The 19,375-nt window shown below is 61.1% G+C and overlaps 1 protein-coding gene across 4 annotated transcripts; it reads right to left on the reverse strand.

Annotated features, from left to right (window-relative positions):
* Window positions 1-3,323: 3,323 nt before the first annotated feature.
* On the reverse strand, window positions 3,324-18,495 carry RBPMS (RNA binding protein, mRNA processing factor). Of its 4 annotated transcripts, none has more exons than XM_075420856.1 (8): window positions 18,386-18,495; window positions 11,746-11,823; window positions 11,167-11,205; window positions 10,981-11,043; window positions 10,098-10,248; window positions 7,227-7,296; window positions 5,707-5,812; window positions 3,324-4,964 (listed from the first exon to the last, which is right to left on the reverse strand). In XM_075420856.1, the coding sequence occupies exons 1-8, from the start codon at window positions 18,446-18,448 to the stop codon at window positions 4,959-4,961; spliced, it is 576 nt and encodes a 191-aa protein (XP_075276971.1). In that variant the 5' UTR covers window positions 18,449-18,495; the 3' UTR covers window positions 3,324-4,958. The 4 variants fall into 4 exon arrangements, with proteins under 4 accessions (XP_075276971.1, XP_075276969.1, XP_075276970.1 ...); XM_075420854.1 differs by having other exon boundaries at window positions 11,146-11,205; XM_075420855.1 differs by lacking the exon at window positions 3,324-4,964 and adding an exon at window positions 9,114-9,244 and having other exon boundaries at window positions 5,727-5,812.
* Window positions 18,496-19,375: the final 880 nt, after the last annotated feature.

The following is a 19,375-nucleotide window of genomic DNA, read 5'->3' on the forward strand; positions in this document are numbered from 1 at the left end:
ATGGGTACAGAGATGTGAAGGGCAATTAGGAAGACGATGCGGTCAAACTCTTTTTGGCAGCCATGGCAGATGACATAATAGGGGAACGTGGGAAGTTTGGCTTGGATATTAGGAAAAAAAAAAAAGCTGGTGGGGAGGTGTCTCCATCCATGGAGGTTTCAAGCATCACCCAGATATGACCAGGCTGCCCTGTTGGCAACAGTCCTGTTCCAAGAGAGAGGCTGGAGCAGAGACCTCCTGAGGCCCCCTTTACCCACATGCCCCTGCGGGTCCGAGCCCTGGTTCCTTCAGTGCCACTCGACTCGCTGTAGTTCTCTGCTTGCAGTTCTCCTTGTTTCTTTCTGGCTTCCTTTCTGCTGCTTTGGTTTGCAAGTGTGTGCAGTGGCCTCTGTGTTACCGAGCAGCCCAGAAAAAAACAGCCGTGACTCTGAAAACCCATCAGTGCTTCTGTGGTTGGGACCCACGTGTCAGACTCCACGAGCCACGTGGGTTGGATGTTGTGCAGAGTGCGTGCACAGCAGGGGAAAAGGATGGTTAAGGCAGGAGGTTGTACTTCCATTAAGTTAATTTTTTGACTATACCTGCACTTCTGGGCTTACATCCAAGGCCTGAAGTACTTGTGCGATTTCTTCCTGCCTCCATCAGTTATGTTGTATTCTCTATTCCCTCCTGAGCTGGTTATTAATTATGGAGACTGCAGAGATGAAGTCCAGACTCTGCTAATGGTTGACTTCCCCGTGTTTTAGAAGCAGCATTTCAGGGATCTGCTAATGGTATTTCTTAGTTTTGCTTTTTAAGCTCCACTGTCGTCTTGGTTTCTAGCCTGAGCGTGGCAGCAAGGCAGGTAACAGTGTTTAAATGTTGGCTGAAGCCTGGCTCTCCGGGCAGCCTGCAGTTGCAGGGCACACATCTGTGGCACCCTGCTCATCTCCCTGGGTTGAAATGTGTCCCCAGCACAGGCACTGCCTGGCCTGGGGATGGCTGCCCTGGCTCTGGGCTGCAGGCACAGCCCCAGGCCAAACTTCAGGCTTTTAGGTGCGCTGTGCAATCCTCTGTGTGCAGTTATCCCCATCCTTCCCGGGACGGCGGGATGACCAATGCTCTAGCTGCATGCTTTCCTGGGCGTGTGGAGCCTTTTCGTGCTGGCGGGGAGCACAGAGCAGCCTTGCCTGGCAGCATTCAGGCGGTGCGGTCACCCTTGCTGGCTGACGCCTCTCAGTTTCCCCAGGCTTTGGGAATCAGGGAGCAAATCCACGGCAAGCGCTGCGCCCTCGCCCTGGCCCCAGCTGTCCTCACACAGCCACCCCTTTCCTCCTGGCCACCCACTTCCCTCCCAGCCTGTCGCAGCCTCTAGAGCTGCCTGGCCAAACCCTAGGGCAATCTCATCCTTCCTCTCCCGGCTTTGTTATTCCTTGCCCCTTGTCTCACGAGGAGGCCCGCAGGAGTGGGTGCTGGGCTGGCTCCTCCTCCCTGCCCAGTCCGGGCTGCAGGCGCTGCCATCCGGCCTCGGCGCCGGCTCTGTCTGCCCTTTGCTCTGCCTGCCCCCGCTGGCCCGTCTCCATGCCCGCAGCACCATCCCCGAGGCCTCGCCGCTGCTGCCCGGCTGCCTGCACTGGTGCCTGCCCCCCTGTGCAGTCCTCTGGGAGATGCAGCTTCCTCCTCTCCCGTCTCGTGCCCGTTCCTCCGCGGCTCAGTTGTGTCCGTCCGATGTGGGGAGCGAGTGCTGTGTTTTTCTCCACAGACCGTGCCGGGATTGCCGTCGCTTCCCGCCTGCTGCCTGGCAGCAAACCTCTGCGCAGGGATGCGGGGATGTGTGGGAAGGAGCCGCTCACATCCTCCCCCCCACCCCGAGCTCAGCCTTGGCGTTAGCGGGGTGGGGAGAGAGAGAGAGACTTGGGGAAGTGGAAACAATGAGAGTGTGAAATTTTCCCTTTTTGGTTTTTGCAGCTCTGCCTGTTTGTACCCCCTGGGACTTATCCCTGGTATCGGATGCCAGCACTGGCCTGGGAGTCCCTGGTCCCCTTTTGCAATCTCCTGGTGTCAGCCAGCAGCTCGGGCCTTCCTGTAAGCGCCCCGACGGTCATGGGGAAGGAATGTTCCCCCGGCCGCATGGGGAAAGGTCACCACGGGCAAAGGGGACGCGGGGGCCGGGCGGGCAGCTTGCTGCTCCCACCCCTTGCCGACGAGGGCAATGCCAGTCAGCGCAGAGCTGAAAGCGTTTTGGCTTACAGGGGAAATTAAAAAAATAGAAGGTTCACGAGGTTAAATATTTCCGGCAAGGCCCTGCTTCCTTCCGCCGGGCAGATCTGGGAGCAGATGCTGTGCCCAGGCAAAGTCCAGAAGGATGCGTGCGTGCTTCACCGCTCTCTTAGCTGGAGGATGTTTGCTGTTGAATCCGCTCCCGAAAGCAGCTGCGTGTCATGCGAAAGCAGTGCCTGGGATGAGTGGTGGCGGCCGGTGCTCGCTGCTCTGAATGGCAGAGCAATACCTTGGCGTTGCACTGGCGCCGTGTCGCTCTCTTCCCCTCCTACGGCCGGCCTGCCAGCGAACCTCTCCCCTGAGCGCGACCCAGAAGGAAAGCTGTGACTTGCGGTGGCCGCTCGCGGGGGGATTAGCATCCGACATTAAGGGCTTAACTCCTCGGCTCATCCCTGCCAGCCGGGGGTTTCGAGTAACACCACCAGGCCCTTTTCCTCTGCCCCCAACAGTTTGCAGCCTGCTTTAATAACGTGCTTTGTGCACCGTTCTCCCAGCTGTGCTTGCTAAGCTGGAGCTTGCTCCTGGTACTTTTCAGAGTCTGGCCTGGTGACTGAGGCTTCTGGGGACACTGGTCACATTTATTGGGGTGGGGGCAGAGCAGAGGAAGGAGGAGTTTCTAGGTTGGGCTTACAAACAGAGTTTTTCAAAATTCTCAGCGTACTGGAAAAAAATATCTGGCCCTTCGTCTCTAGGTTACATTTGCCTCTGCTGTGGCTGAGCTCATGGAAAATCGCAGCTTAGCTTCTGTGCTCAGTGCCAAGATTAGTAGGTTTAAAAACTAACCGATAACATCTTTGTAAACTTGGAGTCATTTCTTTAAAGCCTGCTGATCCTTCCAGGCTGGATTTTGGAGCTTTCCTAGAGATCCAAGTGAGCCAAGTGGGACAGTTTCTGCCCTGAAAAATCGCCATGTCCCTCAGGAGCGTTGTCTTCAGATACCCCGAGGGAGAAAGGAGGCTGCTGTTCCCCAGGGCCCCGACGGGTGTGCTGGGATCCTTCTCCCTGTTCCCAACCAGATACACAGCACACGATGACGCTTTGCACGTAACTTATAATAATCACTGGTTTTATTTTTAAAAAATTACAATAGAAAAGTACCTTTAAACATATTTCCAAAAGCGGAGTAGACAATATGGAAGCTTCTCTCCACAAAACAAAGTACAGGAAATAGTTTGCTAAAAGAGTTAGTCCATCACTTGGAAACGCTGGTATTGTTCCTTTTAGAGCCGCTTAGAGGTTTGTCTTGGAATCGACTTCTTCTCACGTCACCTTTATCAATCCCGCTTTTTACAGAAGACCCCAACAGGACAGTTTCCCATCGCACCATCTCACCCCCCGCCCCACCCCAGCTCCGGCAGCCAAAACCTCAGCCGCCTTACTTTGGCCCACCCACAGAACAGAAGGAAGAAGGAAAGGGTTAGGATGTTTAACAACAAGGCCACGGGCACCCTGTGTCTTCAGTGCAGCTGGGAAACCGGCCACAGCACAGCCCGGGCAGCGGCTGCGCTCGGTGTACTCTGCAGCAGGGATGGGGTCAGGGGGAAAGGCAATGAAAGGAGAAGTTTTCCGCCGCCTTTTGCAAGAAACTGAAATCTGTTTGAGGTTTTGCTTTGCTTTGCTCCTTCTTTTTCCAAATTCCTCCTGGAGCAAGGAGAAGGAGAAACTAGTGTGTCAAGCAGTCTCTTTGCTGGTACGCTGTCTCTGTAAAGGTCACAGATACTGCCCCAAGGGTGTTAGCAGCCTCCCTTCTTGTCTTTGCACACAGAAACATGGAAATGCTCTACAGCGAGCCGCCAGGCCAGCATAACCTTGATGCTAAAACCCCAGTTCAGCCCAGCGCTTTGGCGTAATGGTAGGCACGTGTCTAAGCCCCTCGGCTCCCTCGGGACTCACGCCCAACCTCGAGTAAGCCAGCGAACTGAGGGTTTGTTGGTTGTTTTTTTTCTCATACAGCAGTTTACGTTGCCAGTAACAACTTCAAGCAGTCACGGCAGGAGGAGGAGGCAAATCATTGCCTTGCTACATGTGCGGGCTGTCTCTGCCCATCCCTGATCCGAGCCGTTGTACCATGCCGAAGCTTTGCACAGCAAGCTATTAACATAGCCCTAAGGTAAAAAAAATCACCATAAGAAAGTTTCTGATTGTCCTGCCTGGTTGTCATTTGGTAGAACTGGGAAGGAAGCGGTAATACTGTCAGTGTCCGCAGACATCTTGCCGACACAGCTGGAGCACACACAAGGCTTGTGCCAGAGGGAGCACAGTTCCTGCAAACCTGAATCGTGCATCTCGACATCAGCGCACACGTGCACGTCACGCCTTCGACGTGCAGCTGTCGGGGCGGGGAGGGTAGAGAGTCTTAACTACATGCGTTCGAAAGTCAAGCACAAAAACCTGTGGTCCGACCCAGTGTAAGATTGTCCTATTTAGGAGGTTTGGTACAAAAATACTTGCTCTCGTTTTGCTTTTTTTTTGTAGTCTGCTTTCCTATGGTTCTGTTTGAAAAGGCTTTTCAAACACTACAGCAATGCCTGTCAAACCATGCTTTCAGAAGTAACACACTCTTTCTTACAAATATACAGTGTAAAGAGGAAAATATTATTACTAGGTATGCTTTTCGTTTTTCTTCGAGGAGAGCAGATGTGTGATAGAGGCTGTGGGAAAGTCTTGGAGGAATCCAAACTTGTGTGAGATTTTTTTTTTCAAGCCTGTAACAACAGAAAGAGGTGTTAAAAAAAAGGGGCGGGGGGCACAGCCACAGTCTTGGGCTGAGGCAAAGGGGAAAAGGGGCCGTGGTTAACCTTTCTTCCCTCGTGGGGAAGCTCCCTTGCCGCAGCCTGGGGGAGAGGGAGGCTTGTTTGGAAACAGGATGAGGAAGAGAGAGCAGCCCGTGCCAGGACCAGCTCCAAGGACAGTTGTTTAACTGGGAAAAGGCAAGGTGGGAAATGCTACCGGGAGAGCAGTCTGTCGGCACCCTGGGGTCGGTCAGCCAGGCAGAGGGGAAGGACCCCACTGGTCCCAGTTTGGTCCTCCTCCTGGCTGTAGCCCCTGGGGTTTTAACTGAGGGGGCACCAGCTGGGAAGCTGAGAGTTAAGTTTCAGTTGAATTTTGCACTTAAGAGGAATTCGGTCTCTGTTGATCCAAGGCAGGAAGCAGGGACCGCAATTACCGGGGTAATTCAAAGCCGAGAGGCATTCCTCGGCTGTCGAAACTCTCACCCCAGATAACAACGGCAAACGCGGGAATGGCGGAGCCGTGGTCGGGCGCCGTGCCGCAGCGGGAGCAGCGATGCCAGCCCCCAGGGATCAGTCCCAGGGACGCGCTGCCTCGCTGCCCGTTCCCTCGGGGACATTGCTTTGGCTTCCTCGCCCCTCTGCTCCCTCCCCAAAGTGGCAAAGCCCAAGGGCCCGTGTCCCCCTCGTGCAGCCGGGCGCCGTGCTGCAGCCTTACCAGCACACTGTGGTTCTGCGGAGAGCACGCCAACCCAGTAGCCGCCTTGGAAGACTCCTTTAATACCCACAAGACTGACTGTAGGCCACCATCACACACCTGAGACCTGCAAGGAGACACAGTGGAGGGTGAGGGACGCTGGCAGGGGCAGCCAGGGGCTGAGGTCGGTGTGCTGTGGGGAGAGGTTATTTTGCGGAGGCCGGGTTTGGTGCTTCCTAAAGGGGCAGTTTGCAGCTGAACCCTGCCCTGAGGGGCTCCATGCGGCAAATAAGAGGAGGATGCAGGCGGGAGAGACAGGGCAGCAGCAAAACCCTTCGCTGGGCTGTGCCGCAGCCCTTCCTGGCCGGAGGAGCCTGGCAAGGAGCCGGGATGTCCCCAACCCTCCGTCCTCATGACCCACTGCAGCTGCTGAGGCTGCTGTGGGCAGGTGGACCTGCCCCAAGGGATTCACTCATCTCCCCTTCCTAAGTACACCTCTGCTTACATTTTAGCTGGAAACACTGGCACGTTCCATATTTTGGAAGATCCCCTGGTTCCCAAAGTCTCGCCACTCCCTATTTTTATCTGCTGGGCCTAAAATAGCTGGTAAATGCTTTGCAGATCCAAATCTCGGGTGAGCTGCAGCCACGGCTGGTCCTCCTGCCCTCCCTGGGTGAGTGGGCTTCATGGCCGCGGTGCAGGGCTGTGGCGCCGGGCGGACGGGCAGAGCGGTGGCACAGGAGCGCAGGCAGCCGAGCCAGAGCCTCGCCACCCCTTGGGTCTGCCGGCGTTTCTCTGCAGGTGGGTGCGGACAAGGCGCGGGAGGCTTCCCGGCAGGCATCAGCAGCACGGGGGGATGGCAGCTGAGATGGCCAGGGCGGGCTGGGGTCGCGGGGCAGGTGATGCTCCGCATCAGCTGAGCCCCTTTCCCCTCTTCCGTTTGAACCCCCTTGCTCATTTATCCACAGAAGGCTGAGTTACTTGCAGAGCATGTCTTGCAAGGCTTTTTCCATCCGAAGATATCCCAGGCGTACTCGAACCAGCCCCCTCCCTCCTGCCGGGCAGCCGGGCACTCGGTAATGCCACACTCCTGGTTTCGGCCACCCCGCCAGCCCAGGCTGCCAGGAGAGTTAAGGTTTAATGAGATGTCTGCACTGCACCGGGAGGCAGAGGTTGCCTTCAGCCGGGCGGCCCTGCTGCCGCCTTCACTTGGAGCACCGCGCCATTGCTGCACCCCCCGCAGCTGCACGACGCAGGCCGGCGAGCCATGGACCTGCCTGGCCATCCTGCCCCGGGGTATTTCGGAAGGCAGTGGGGCGGACGGTGGCAGAGATGTCCCCTTCCTGGGGGCAAGGAGGGTGCCCAGACCTACGGTGCCAGCCAGAAAGTGGCCTCGGCAGCGCAGGCGCGGGGTCCGGATGCCCACCCCGAGCTGCTGGAGACCCTGAGCGGGGCGCGGGGGGAGCTGAGGGTGGAGGTGGGGGTGGCCCCCAGCCCACCACGCCAGCGCAGGAGGAGGGCAGCGGGGAGGCGGCACTCACCCGGCATTCAGCAGAACTGACGGGACTTCCAGCCCTGAGAACCAGCCTCGGAGGGAGGGAGCCAGCGCATCTGCAGAGACAGGAGGGGCACAGGGTGAGAGGAGCGGTGGCCACCTGCCCTGGCAAAGCCGACCGCCGCCAGGCTTCCCCTCCCCAGCCTTCCCCAGGCACGGGGCGCAGGGGGGCAAAACACAGCCAGCGTGGCCATCCCAGTGCTCGTTCGGACAGCAGCACCGGCCCTGGCACTGCTGCCTGCGGCAGGACCGAGCTGGGGTCTCACCAAGCAGGAGGTGGGCCCGTCCTCTCTCAATGCCTGCAAAGCCCGCCTGAGATGGCAGGGGGGAAATGTCAGATGCCAAAACCAGGCAGCTCTCACTGCCTGCCCGTGGGCGCTCGGTGCTCTGCCGGTAACGCCGCATCGGCCACACTGTCCCGAGGTCCCCCGTCCCGCTGCTCTCTGCGGGGTGCAGCGAGGGCGGCCAGCCCGCAGCTCGGGTTGGGGTGGTGGCACCCCTCTGCAACGCCCCACACCGAGCCCGCAACATGGCAGCACACAGGGGGACAGGGACAGGCTGTGGCCCCGGCGTGGAGTGCTGCCTGCTCCGCCGCAGCGCCCGCAGGCGATGGGCAAGGTGCCACCACCGTCCTCCCCACCGCGCTGGATCTGTAACCACGGCGGACATTATTTCTTCCAACGTCGGGTCCCAGCCTGGTTTTTCCCGGGGCGGGGGGGCCCTCGGAGCCCCCTTACGCCTCCGTTTCCTTCGCTGGCCGCTTCCCGGCCTCCTGCGCCGCGCAGGTGCTGCCTGTTAGCGGTTATTTGACAAGGCAAGGACGTAGCTGCAATAACATTTACCACCGCTCTTCTATAAACAGCAGGGCCCGAAAAGCCGGCTGCTTTGTACGCCGAGTGCTTTTCCTTGCCCTCCTGCTCCAGCCAGCCCCCAGCTGCCTCCGGCTCCCAGCGATGGTGGCTCCAGATAACTGGCCATCCCGGCTCAATCCCGGTGGGCTGGGGCCAAAAGCCTTTCGGATGCAGCTTATCCGGCAAATCTGCTTCCGTGCGTTCGTTTCCTCCTGCTTGCCGCCAGGCCGGAGCCGGCTCCTCAGAAGCCAGGCTGATGTCCAGTGTGGCTGCCGTGGAGGCAGCTGCCCGCTCCCCCTGCCATGGCAGGGTTCCCTTCCCAGCATCCCCACGATGTCACTCCGGGAAACATCCCAAAGGCCGGCACTGCGAAGAAATCCTCTGCCACCTCCATTTCCACCTCTCCTCTCCTTTTCCCCGCTCCTCTCCCGGGGCAGGTAGTTAATTTTTAACGGCTGCGTGCTGCCATCAGAGGCCACCGGTGGTGGCAGCCAGCAGAAAAGTGCTTGTGACAAGAAAGAGCCTCGTCAATAAAAGATGGGTCCTGCGTTTGCGCTTCGCTTGCCCTCTCCTCCCCGTCAGAGTCGCTTTGCTTCACGTCCTGCATCCGGCCAGCCCCATCCCAGCGACGTCCCAGGGGCGGCTGGGGGCTCAGGAGCCCCCGTCTTGCGCCGTGCCGGCAGCCGGATGGGTCGTTCAGTGCCAGGAGCGATGGGGACGGTCCAGCCCCGACAAGCATCCCCCCTCGCTCCCCACAACCCTCCCCGCCTGCCCCTGGCACGGGCGAGAGCGAAGGCAGGAAGGCAGAGAGCGGTGTCTGGGGAGAGGCAGGCGGTGCCGGCCGCACGCCCTGCTGCCCGCGCTTGGGCTGGGCGCCATCCCTAAATCTCGGGGGGCCGGGGGGAGTGCCTGTTAGCCGGGTTAGTGGTGCGGCGAGCACCGCGGGGCAGGGGGGTGCGGGGCAGGGGGGTCCGGGGCGGGTGGGAGGGTGAGCGCAGTGGCGGCGGATGGGTCCGAATTACCTGGGCGTGCAGCGAAGCGGGGTAGGTGAAAGCAGGAGGAGGTAGAGCAGGTGCTAACTCCGCTGGGTACAGAGGGTACGGCCCCCACACTTCAGGGCTACTGGGGTAAAGTGCAGGCACTGTGAGCTCGTCTGCAAGAAAAGAAGAAGGAGAGTTAGCGGCGACCGACGGGCTGCAGCCCCCGCCGCACCACGCACCGGTCAGCAGCACCGCCGCTCCGTCCTCCTCCCTCCCAAGCAGGCGGGAGTGGAGCTTCCCCCGGAGAAGTGCGGCGTGCCCCTGCCGCCGGGGAGAGCCGACCCACAAAGCCAATGCCACACTCGCCCGCTGGGAAAGTGCAGGGCTCAGCCGGTGGCGAGCGATACCGTGGGGCTGGGTGCTTCGTCTCCAAGAGGTTTGATTACCCCAGGGATCCAGCATCGGCAGGCACCAAGGAGAGCGTGTGGCTCACGCCCGTGCGCAGCAGCGAGGCGAGGAACCGGCATCCGCGTGAGAAATGCTCTTCCATGGCACAGTCATGGCAAGACATCACCGAGATCTCCACCGAGACGAGACCCCCCAGCCGTGACTTGGAAACTGCCTGGTGCGGTGAAGCAGCACCACGGGCTCGCCCTGCTCCTGTGTGCCGTCGCCTTCTGCCCCCGGGTCCTCTCCAGCGCCGGCAGCTGCCTTCAGGCACCCCCGGCCACCGCGCTGGCAGCAAGCAGGAGCTTCTGCTTCCAGCTGGACCTGGCGTTCCCCACCACCACCCGCCCGCGGCATCCCTGCTCCCTCCAGCATCCCATGCTGGGGGCCCGGCGTCGCTACATCCACGCGCGGAGCTCTGCGTGACATCGCATTCCCTGAATAAGGTGTTTTCCCGAGGGAAATGAGGATGGGGGTGAGTCGGGGCGCCTGCCCCCCCCCAGACCTGCTGGCACTGCTGTGGTGGCAGGTGGGGGTACCACGCGGGGCTCCCTCGGGAGAGCCAGGGCCGGTACTTACAGGGCTCCCGGGCGATGAACTGAGGTACGGTGGTGGGGAGAGGCGTGCTGGGGTTGGGGGTGCCCACCAGCTTGCTCTTGGCCATCTTGGTGTTCGCCTTGGCAAACTCCAGCCGCAGCGTCTGGGGGATCTCGGGGTCGAAGCGGATGCCCTGCGGGAGGGAAGGAGGCACGGCGGGTGGGTGAGCACCACCGTGTGCCAGCCCTGCAGCAAAAATAACTCCCAATTTTTTATTTTTTTTTTTTCTCCCCCTAACTTCCAGCCTTGAAATGAGCTAATTTGCAGGGCCTCGAGGCGGCTTGCATTCCTCCGGCATCTTTAGCATCGGCACCATATTTGGCAGTCGGCATCCCGCACAGCCGAGCTCTTATCCAGAGGGATTAGTGGAGCCAAAAAAAAAAAAGTTTTACATTGAAACTGAAGACAAGGGGGAAAAAAAATCCAAACCAAAACCCAGGGAGGAATTGGAGAACTGGCTCCACGTGTTTCTCCCCGTGACTCTCCTCCGCAGAGGTAGGAGGGAGCTGCTAAAGGAAAGCAAAATTTGCTGCTTCTTTTGCAGCTTTAGCTGGGATTTTTCCCACTGAAGAAACAGGAGAGGCTGGGAAAGGCGACTCTCGCTGACTCTTATCTAAGGCTCTAATCTTTAGGGTTCAAGCCTTCCCGGAGGGCCCTGGGAAAGGCGAGAGGGGTGCAGCTCCCCAGGAGGGAGGACGCAGATGAGAAGCAGCCAATGGGGATCAGCTGGAGGGATGGGGATGTGGTGGGGCCCGCCGGCGTGGGAGATGCACGTCCCCGGGACAGAGAAATTCAGAGAGTATCCAGGGATGGGGAGACGAGGGGGAATAAGTCCTGAAAAAATGTAGTAGCCAGGCGCACTCACGTTCAGCGCGTTCTTCGCTGCCTCCGCCTCGGAGCGGCTGTCGAAGCTGACGAAGCCCACGGGCTGCAGAGGGAGGAGAGGAGGCACCATCAGTCAGGCTGGCGGGGAGCAGAGGGAGGAACCCCCGCCCCGGGGAAGGGTGGGAACACGGCATGGGATGCTCACCCCATTTTGAGCGGCTCCTACCTGCTTGGAGGTGAGTTTGATAAGAGACCCTTCGTATCCCTGCAAGAAAAGAATAAAAAAGGGTGTTTGATGGAGATCCCCAAGATTCAGCTGCCTCTTTGAGAGGGAAACCTCCTGCACCCATCACTCGGCAGCCCCACAGCTGGGGGGCATCGGGTGGGCACGGGGCCAGGCGGAGCTTGCCAAGGCTCAGCACAGGCACGAGGACTCGCTGCCACTGGAGTTTTGTAGGGATGCTGGATGCCTGATAATATTATCCTTCCTGTTTGAAAAGAGCCGCTGTCTGAGCTACAGCTCTGGCAGGGTGAAGAGGCTGGAGCGGTCTGCAGCCAACGCTCTGCCGCTCCTACACGGGGTGCAGGTCAACGTGCAGTTCAAGCACCCGACGCCATTCTCCTATGGTTTACTGGGGCAAAAAGGCACAGAAAAATGTTTCTGGGAATAAAATGACCAAATCAGACTTTTTTGGGGGGAAACCAGTGGGCTCCCAGCTCCCACCAAGGTTGGTGGGGCCATGAGGATGGGGCAGCGGGCCAGCCCCGCGCTTCCAGCCCCCCTCTCTCCTCCCCAGTCTGGTACCTTAAAGGGCCTGAAGAGCAGGTAAAGTTCCCGGGGCTTGATGTCCAGAGGCAACCCGCTGACGAAGAGCGTCCTCACCTAGGAAAGAAGAAAGGAGGTTCCTGGGGACCCTCCCTCATCACCAGTTTGGGGATACCAGTGCCTCCTGCAGCCCGGAGGGACAATGCCAGCCCGAGAGGAACCTCATGGGTAGCCAAAAGCCTTAACCCAACATTTGGGGTGTGCAGCATTTTTGGGAGGGGCATCCCCATCCTTCAGGTGACCGTGGAGCAAGCTGCTAAGACACCATGGAAAGGTGACCAAGACCCGTCCTCAGCGCATCGAGTGCTCTCCGGGTTGAGAAGGCTGCCGGCATCCCAGCGCCTTCCTACCCCAGTCTGGCAAACAGGATTTCTCCTGGCGTCCCGGCAGAGCCCTTACTCTGCAGACAATGCCTATTGTCTCTGTCTAATCACAGCAGCTCATTAAGGGCCCGGAGAAGCAAACCCCAACTCTTCCTCCTGGAGGAATGGCCCTGTTTTGGAGGGGCTGGTTTTAAGCAGCTTGTCCTGGGCTTATAAAAGTCACCTTTTCAGGGGTTTTAACTCTTTTTTGAGTGGGGCTAACGTTTGCCGTGGTGCAGCATACTCAAAGCCGGGTTGGCTCGCAGAAACCCTGCTTCCAGCGACCCCGAGGCGGGATGTGGGCCTCCTCAGGGACAGGCCAACCCCACCTGCGCAAGACCTGTGCCGGGACGGTTTTGCTTTACAGCCACCTCGTAACTGGGGGAGCGGTGCGGGGCAGGAGAGCAACAGCTGGACCTGCTGCCAGTCCCTCGCTCCTCACGCCCAAAATCTCACCCAAACACTTTGGTGGCCAATGGCCAGGGGCCCACGGGAGCCTGGGGCTGACGACGGCCCAACTGGCCCCACCTGGACCCCCCAACCCACGCACCCTGCCCACAGTCCCGGGGCTGTGTTTAGGCTCAGAGCCCGCTGGGTCTCAGCCCTGCTGCGTCCCTGTGGGTGTGTCTGACCCTGGCTGCCATCGGCCACCAGCTCTGCTCTTGCTGGGGCACCCAGGCACGGTGCCCGTGCCCGTGTCGGCGGGGTCCCTGCCTTGCCGTCCCCTGTGGATCTGGGCTTGCTTGTGAGCCAGCCCCGGTCCTGCTGCTCCTGGAGCATCTTACTAGGAGGCAGTCTGGAGGATTTGATGGGTGTAGCTTATTTTTTCAGGCACCCAAATGCCTTGTGAGAGCTGGTCCGGAGGGGCTAGACCGAGGTCACCCACCCCGGGTGCCAAGCTGCCAGATTTGGGCTGGAGGAGGGGAAAACCTTGATTATTTTTTTCATTTTTTCGGCCTGCCCATCCCATTCTCTGGGACACAGACATGCAAAACAGCCAGCCTGGGCCTATTCTTCTGCTGACATTTCTTCTTTCAGATAAGCTATCTACCCCATCTCCCAGCCTGGGAGCAGCAAACATTCCTGCTTTGTGTAACAAAACCTCTGGCTGACCTATATCTATTAAATAACAAAAGGGCCGTTTGCATGTAGCCCTCGTGTCAACAGCCCCATGGCTGCTGGTACCCAGCTGCTGGTACCCATCGCCCAGGGCACGGGAGCTGCCAGAAAACAAGCCAGCCGTGAAGGTCCGGCCATCCCACGCCTGACTCCTCTCGAGGAGCAAGCCCTGCTCCAGCTGGGAAAGGATGCTCAGGGCCTTGCCCGGCGGGATGCTGAGAGTTCCAGGCCGGATGGGATCAGCGCAGGCATGTCCTCGCCCCTTCCAGAGCCAGGGATGCAGTTAGGCACAGCCTGGTAGCCTGTCCCCTCTACCGGGACCATCCACGGTGGGCTGGAAGCCCCCTCCAAGGCGCCTCGGGGAACCCCCCACCAGCTTTCTGCCTGTCTTCTGAGGTCAGAGGGCGATGGAGCATCCCAATGCATTCCATGCTGCGCCGTCTCCCCGCAAAGACACTGCCCCAGTTTCTCCCAGCAAGGGCTGGGGAGGGATTCATCCAGAGGGGCTCCCCTCCTGTCCATGAAATTCAATGTCAAGAAGGCAAATTTATCCTTCCCTAGGGAAAAAAATATTTCCCTTCAAACGGGTCCGGCTGAGCACTGCCAGTCTCCAGGGAATCGCCTCGCCGGACACATCCACCCTCCCAGCTGGGTTTGCCTCCTGAGGAGGCCAAGAATCCCTCCATGGTCCCCTCTGTCTCCATCATCCCTCGGCCTCCTGCCTCGCCTCTCCCCGGGGAGCTGTGTGAAACACCAGAGGTGTCGGAGTCGGCTCCGGGGGATAACCCGCTGCCAATGCACCGCGTCCCTGAAATCCAAACCCCGAGAGCCCGCGCACCAGATCATTTAGCCCCATCGCTGCGCGGCAGAGAGACGGAAGAGATGAAAGACCCTGAAAAACCCTCCGAAATTCGGCCTTGCAAAGGAAGGGCTTCTCTTCGGTAATGACTTGTTTTCTTTGAAAGTTCAAACGCGGGTCGGCCAAGTTTTAAACCGTAAAATTATACGGCGGCGAGCGGGAGAGGGAGAAGGGCTCCAAAGGATCCCCCAGCTGGTTTCCAGCCCCAAAAGGACGTTTGGGGCCAGGCAGGAGGGAGGAGATACGACGCTCCCCATCTGCACCCTGCAAAAGGGTGCCGGGGGGCTGGCATACCCAGCCAAAGGGACGTTTGAGTAGGTCCTACGTAAACAGCATCCTTTCGCTGGGCTGGGAAACAAGCAGGTGGGAGGGTTTGGGCTGCGTTAAAATGAGGTGGGACCGGCAGCGCAAGGGAGCGTCCTCAGGGATAATTCCCCACAGGCCGGACGGATATCCTTCTGCCAAGGGAAAGATTTTAGGCGGAAATATTACTCCTGCCCTTAAATGGAAGAGGAGCTTCAGCCGGCAGGGAGCTGCTCCAGGCTTTCCTGTGCGGAGAGATCCCAGGGGCTCAGCCTCCATCCTCTACCAGAAACACTCGCAGGGCAAAATCCTGCCCTCGAGGAGGGGGGGAAAGCCTCATCAGAGAAATCGCCGGGCAGCAGGCAGGGATTTGCTCTTCCACAGGGAAAAATGACCCCTTCTCGGAGGTGGATTGGGCAAGACATGCTCCCAGGCATCTTGTGGGATGGGGCCAGACCTACAGCTCCCAAGAGAGGATTAGCAAAGGGTGCTTGAGCACGGTGGTGGGATTTCCGCAGCCCAAACACCCCCAGTGTAGGACAGCCCGAGCTGTTTCGCTTCAGTTCTGCCATGCAGACATTTTTCAGTGTTTCTCCTTGGTGGAACATTTCTCCATCTCTCCTTCTTGTTACAATTTGAGGTGAAACCAAAGGTTTCTTCCAGGTCAGAAGTGCTGATATTTGCTCTGGGAAGCTGCTGGCCACAGGTGCAGGACCTGGCAGGTGACCACCACCTTGATCTCCTTCAGCAGGGATGACAGCTATGGGACCACATGAGGAGCACACAAAGTCCCGTTTCATCCTCCTCTGCTCCTGCCGCTGTGCCCCACAGCTCCCGGATTTGCCAGGGCCACTGGTTCCCACCCCTGCCACCTCACTCCTGGTTTGTCTCCTCATGGCTTTTGTTGTCCCTGCAGAAAGCCTTCCCCTAGCCTCTGTTACTCTCCTTTCCCCTGGAAGCCACCTTCATCCCACCCCTGGCCTGTCCCTCTCACCTCTGCTCCTCTGCATCCCACCATCACCTTCTGCTCTCCCCAAAATGCCACATCCTGCCTGGGGCCAGAGTAAGGGATGCTGCAGAGGGTCTGGGGGGGGGGGAGTTGCTGGGACAGTTGGGGCTGGGAACATGCAAGGAGAGGCAGGCACCTCGGCCAAGAGGTCAAGGATGGCCCCAGCACGGAGAGGTCCGTGGCGCAGCGCGGGCAGCCCTCCTCCTCCTCTTCCTCGCATGAAGCCACGAGCCAGGTTTGTCTTCCAAAGGTAAGCAGGCACCAGGGGGGCATCTGCCTGCCTCGGACCCCCATCAGATGGCGGCACCCCGAAGGATGCCGGGTGCCCACCGGCATGGTCACGCTCCCCTGCCCCTGCGCAAACCACTCCCGGTAAACGTTAACAGGCCGGGGGGCCGCGGGGAGAGGCGCCCAGCGCCCGGGTGATTCATTCACGAGGCATTTAATGGCCTCCCCAACCCCGGCTCCCCCACGCACACCTTTCAGCGGGGGCTCCCGTTAATTCTCCACCAGGCGATTAGCCGCTTGGCCGCCCGCCGCGGCCGGGGAGGCACCCACCGCCGGGCAGCCGGGCCCCGGCGCGAGCGGGGAGGCGACGGCACGGGGCTGCGACCGAGACGCGGCACAGGGCAAGCGGAGCTCCCCCCCCAGCAAAGTGGGGTGCCGCCTCCCCCGCAGCGGGGTGCACTCCAGCCCCGCGGGGATTAGTCCTCGAGTAAATATTCTCTCCGCTAATGGAGCGTCCTCCCCGGCCGGGTTTAGACTCCGGGGCCGCGCATACGCACGCCACCAACCCACACGGCTCCCCGACATAAACAAGGCCGAGGCCGAGGGCTGCCGGCTCCTCCGCCCTGGGCTCGGCCCCTTTTCCCGGACCGGCGGCCGAACATCCGGCGGAGGACGGGAGGAGAGCAGCAGCCCTCCGGGAAGAGCGAGCCCGGAGCTGGAACGAGGAAGCGGCGGAGGAAAAGCCAGCGGGAAGCCAAGGGAGCAGATGGAGGATTGCAACAGCGCACGGCAGCCACAGGCATGGGCATGGGCGGGGGTCACGCACGGCCATGTCACGCCCGGGGCTCGCTCGCAAACCCCCCGGACCCCGCGCTTCCAGGAGGAATCGAAGCGGGAGCACGGGGGGAAGCGACGCAGGGGCTGCAGGGGCACACCTCATCTGCTCGCTGGGCACCTTCCCCCCCACACCAGGAACCGTCCCTGGGGTCCTCTCCCCACAACCCGGTCCCCGGGGGTGAGGGATCTGGCATGGGACGGGGACGAGGGTCACGAGCCGGACTCTCCTGAGCTGCTCCGCTACCAAATAAGGCCTCCGTCGAGCCTTTTACATCATGTTCTCACCCGTGACCTCCTTTCCAAATTGTTCTGTCCCCTCCTCAGACTCCTCCGTGGGGGGGACACCTGGTCCACGGCTCCCCCACACCGGGGTGTCCCTCCTAGGGGGGAGGTTGCTAGGCTGGGGCAGAGGCAGGAGGAGTGGAGCCGAAGCAGGGGCTTGTCCCACCTGGCAGGACCCTGATCCACCTCCCCGGGACGGGAGCCACTTCTCTCTCTTTGTTTTTTTTTTTTTGGGGGGGGGGGCACGAGTCTGGAAGGCAAACCCCAGGGAGGGGAGAGGTTTGCAGGGCACAGTAGCCAGGCAGCCCCCTTCCCCTTTGCTTAAGCAAATACTTGACAGCACCGGCTCTTCCAGACACAGCTGGGAAAAACTCACGGAGTGAAAATACCCACCCTGCACCAGAGCAGCCCAGCTTGCAAACACAGGCAGCCATTGCCCTCCTAACAAGTCCCCGGCACGGCAGGGGACCCTGGCACCTCGCAGCCGTCCCCTCCAGGGGCTCCTTCTGTCCAGCAGCCCCCCGGGCAGGGCTGCGTCACAAGGTCAGGGGGTCCCCAAGGGCCAGCGGTGCCATGGCCAGCCCCTCGCCCCCCCAGATCTGGCTGGGAGCAGGGCGAGGGCTGCCCTTGGCTGGCACGGCACATGTCACGCCACCGGGAAAGGTGACAGGCCTCTTTGGGCATCTCCCACTGCTGTGGATGTCTCCCACGGCCGTGGACATCTCCCACTGCCATGCCCGTCCAAGCCACATCGCCGCATCACCTGCAAGGACCCGGCAGCATCGTCTGCCCCACAGGCGGCAAGGCCACTGGCAGAAAAATTCCCCGTTATTGGAGGGCTTTGGGAAACTTTGGGAAGTTTCAGGCCGGAACCGCCTCCGGAATAAAAAAAAAACCCCAGACAGGCGACAGGCAAGCGGAGCTGCGGTGCGTCCCGGCGTTACGTACGGACTGGAGACCCCAGCGAGAAGCCGTCGGGGCCGTGCCGGAGCAGCCCAGCGGGCAAGGCGAGGAGGAGATCCCATCCGCCCAGCTCTCACCCTCCCAAAGTCCAAATTCCCATCTCAAGGTCATGGGCAAAACCAGGAACTTCGCAGCTGCGACGGAGCACACCCGCTCTCGTCCCCGCGGCGTGGCGTGGGGCTTGTCCCCGCGGGGAGGACAGCGTCCGTACGTCTCTGGGGCCAGGCCCCGCTGGAAGCGAGAGGCGAAGCCCGCCGGGACGCGCGGTACCGCCACCACCGCCCCCCCGCAAGCCGCCCCGCACACCGGGCATCGACCCCCCTCCCCCCCCGCCCCAGGGAGCGGCGTGTCTCGAGTGGGGCTCCCCGGGAAGCCCGCAGCTCTTCCCCCGGGAGGTGCTTGCGGGGAGACCCGGGGGGGTGCGGTGGCCCCGCCGGGGCGGGGGATGCGGTTCCTGGGAGCGGGGGACGCGCTGCCCCCCGTTCGTTGTTCTCCGATCCGCACTTCTCCCCCCCCCCGGCAGCAGCCCCGCGTACCCGGGGAAGCCTACGGGACCCTCCCCCGACGGACGCCCCCCGCCCCGTGTGGGGTGCGTGTGGGGCAGCACCCCGCCCCGGGGATGGCGGGCGGGGAGGGGGATGCCGCCCCCGCCGTTACCTCCTCCTCGGGCAGGCCGGTGTCGGCGGGGCCGCCCTCCCGGTCGGCGGGGACGCTGCTCATGGTGCGTCCGGGCAGGCTCCTGCTCCCGCCGGCGGCAGCCGCGTCCGGGCGGGCGGGGCCGGGGGCTGGCGGGCCGCGGGGGGTGGGCAGGGGCGGGGCCGGGGGAGCGGGGCGGGGCGGGGCCGGGGGGGCAGCGCTGGGGGCGGGGGACGCGGGGTGTGGGAGCTGGGGGCACGGGGCGGGGCGGGGGACGCGGGGCTGGGGGCGAGGGAGGCGGGGTGGGACACCGGGCTGGGGGTACAGGGCACAGGGCTGGGGACACGGGACGCGGGGCTGGGGACGTGGGATGCAGGGCTGGGGACATGGGACAGAGGGCTGGAGACACAAAATGCAGGCTGGGGACACAGGACGCAGTGCCAGGGACATGGGACACAGGACATAGGGCTGGGGACATGGGACTCAGGGCTGGGGACATGGGATACAAGGCTGGGGACACAGGACTCAGGGCTGGGGACATGAGACGCAAGGCTGGGGACATTGCACACAGGGCTGTGAACACAGGACTCACGGCTGGGGACACAAGACTAGGCTGGAGAGATGGGACACAGTCCTGGGGACATGGGACACAGTCCCAGGGACAAGCGACACAGGGTTGGGGACACTGGACAGAGCTGGGGATACAGGACACGAGGCTGGGGATACAGGACACAGGGCTGGAAACACGGGACAGAAGGCTGGGGCATGGGACGCAGGTCTGGGGACGTAGGACACAGTCCCAGCGAGCTGAGACACAGGACAGACACACAGGACATAGGGCTGGGGACATGGGACACAGTCATGGGGACATGGGACACAGGGCTGGAGACACAGGACAGAAGGCTGGGGACACAGGACACAGTCCCAGGGACACGGGACACAGGCTAGGGACACAGGACACAGGGCTGGGGACATGGGCCACAGTCCCAGGGACATGGGACACAGGCTAGG

Source organism: Opisthocomus hoazin, chromosome 5, assembly GCF_030867145.1.
Source record: "Opisthocomus hoazin isolate bOpiHoa1 chromosome 5, bOpiHoa1.hap1, whole genome shotgun sequence".
Taxonomy (NCBI): Eukaryota; Metazoa; Chordata; class Aves; order Opisthocomiformes; family Opisthocomidae; genus Opisthocomus; species Opisthocomus hoazin.

Coding starts and splice junctions, on each gene's coding strand:
- RBPMS (XM_075420853.1), bottom strand. CDS start 18,448: ATGAGCAGCGTCCCCGCCGACCGGGAGGGCGGCCCCGCCGACACCGGC. Junction 10,249..10,980: donor CAGCGAAGAACGCGCTGAAC/GTGAGTGCGCCT, acceptor TCCCTCCCGCAG/GGCATCCGCTTCGACCCCGA. Junction 9,245..10,097: donor GTTCATCGCCCGGGAGCCCT/GTAAGTACCGGC, acceptor CTTTTCTTGCAG/ACGAGCTCACAGTGCCTGCA.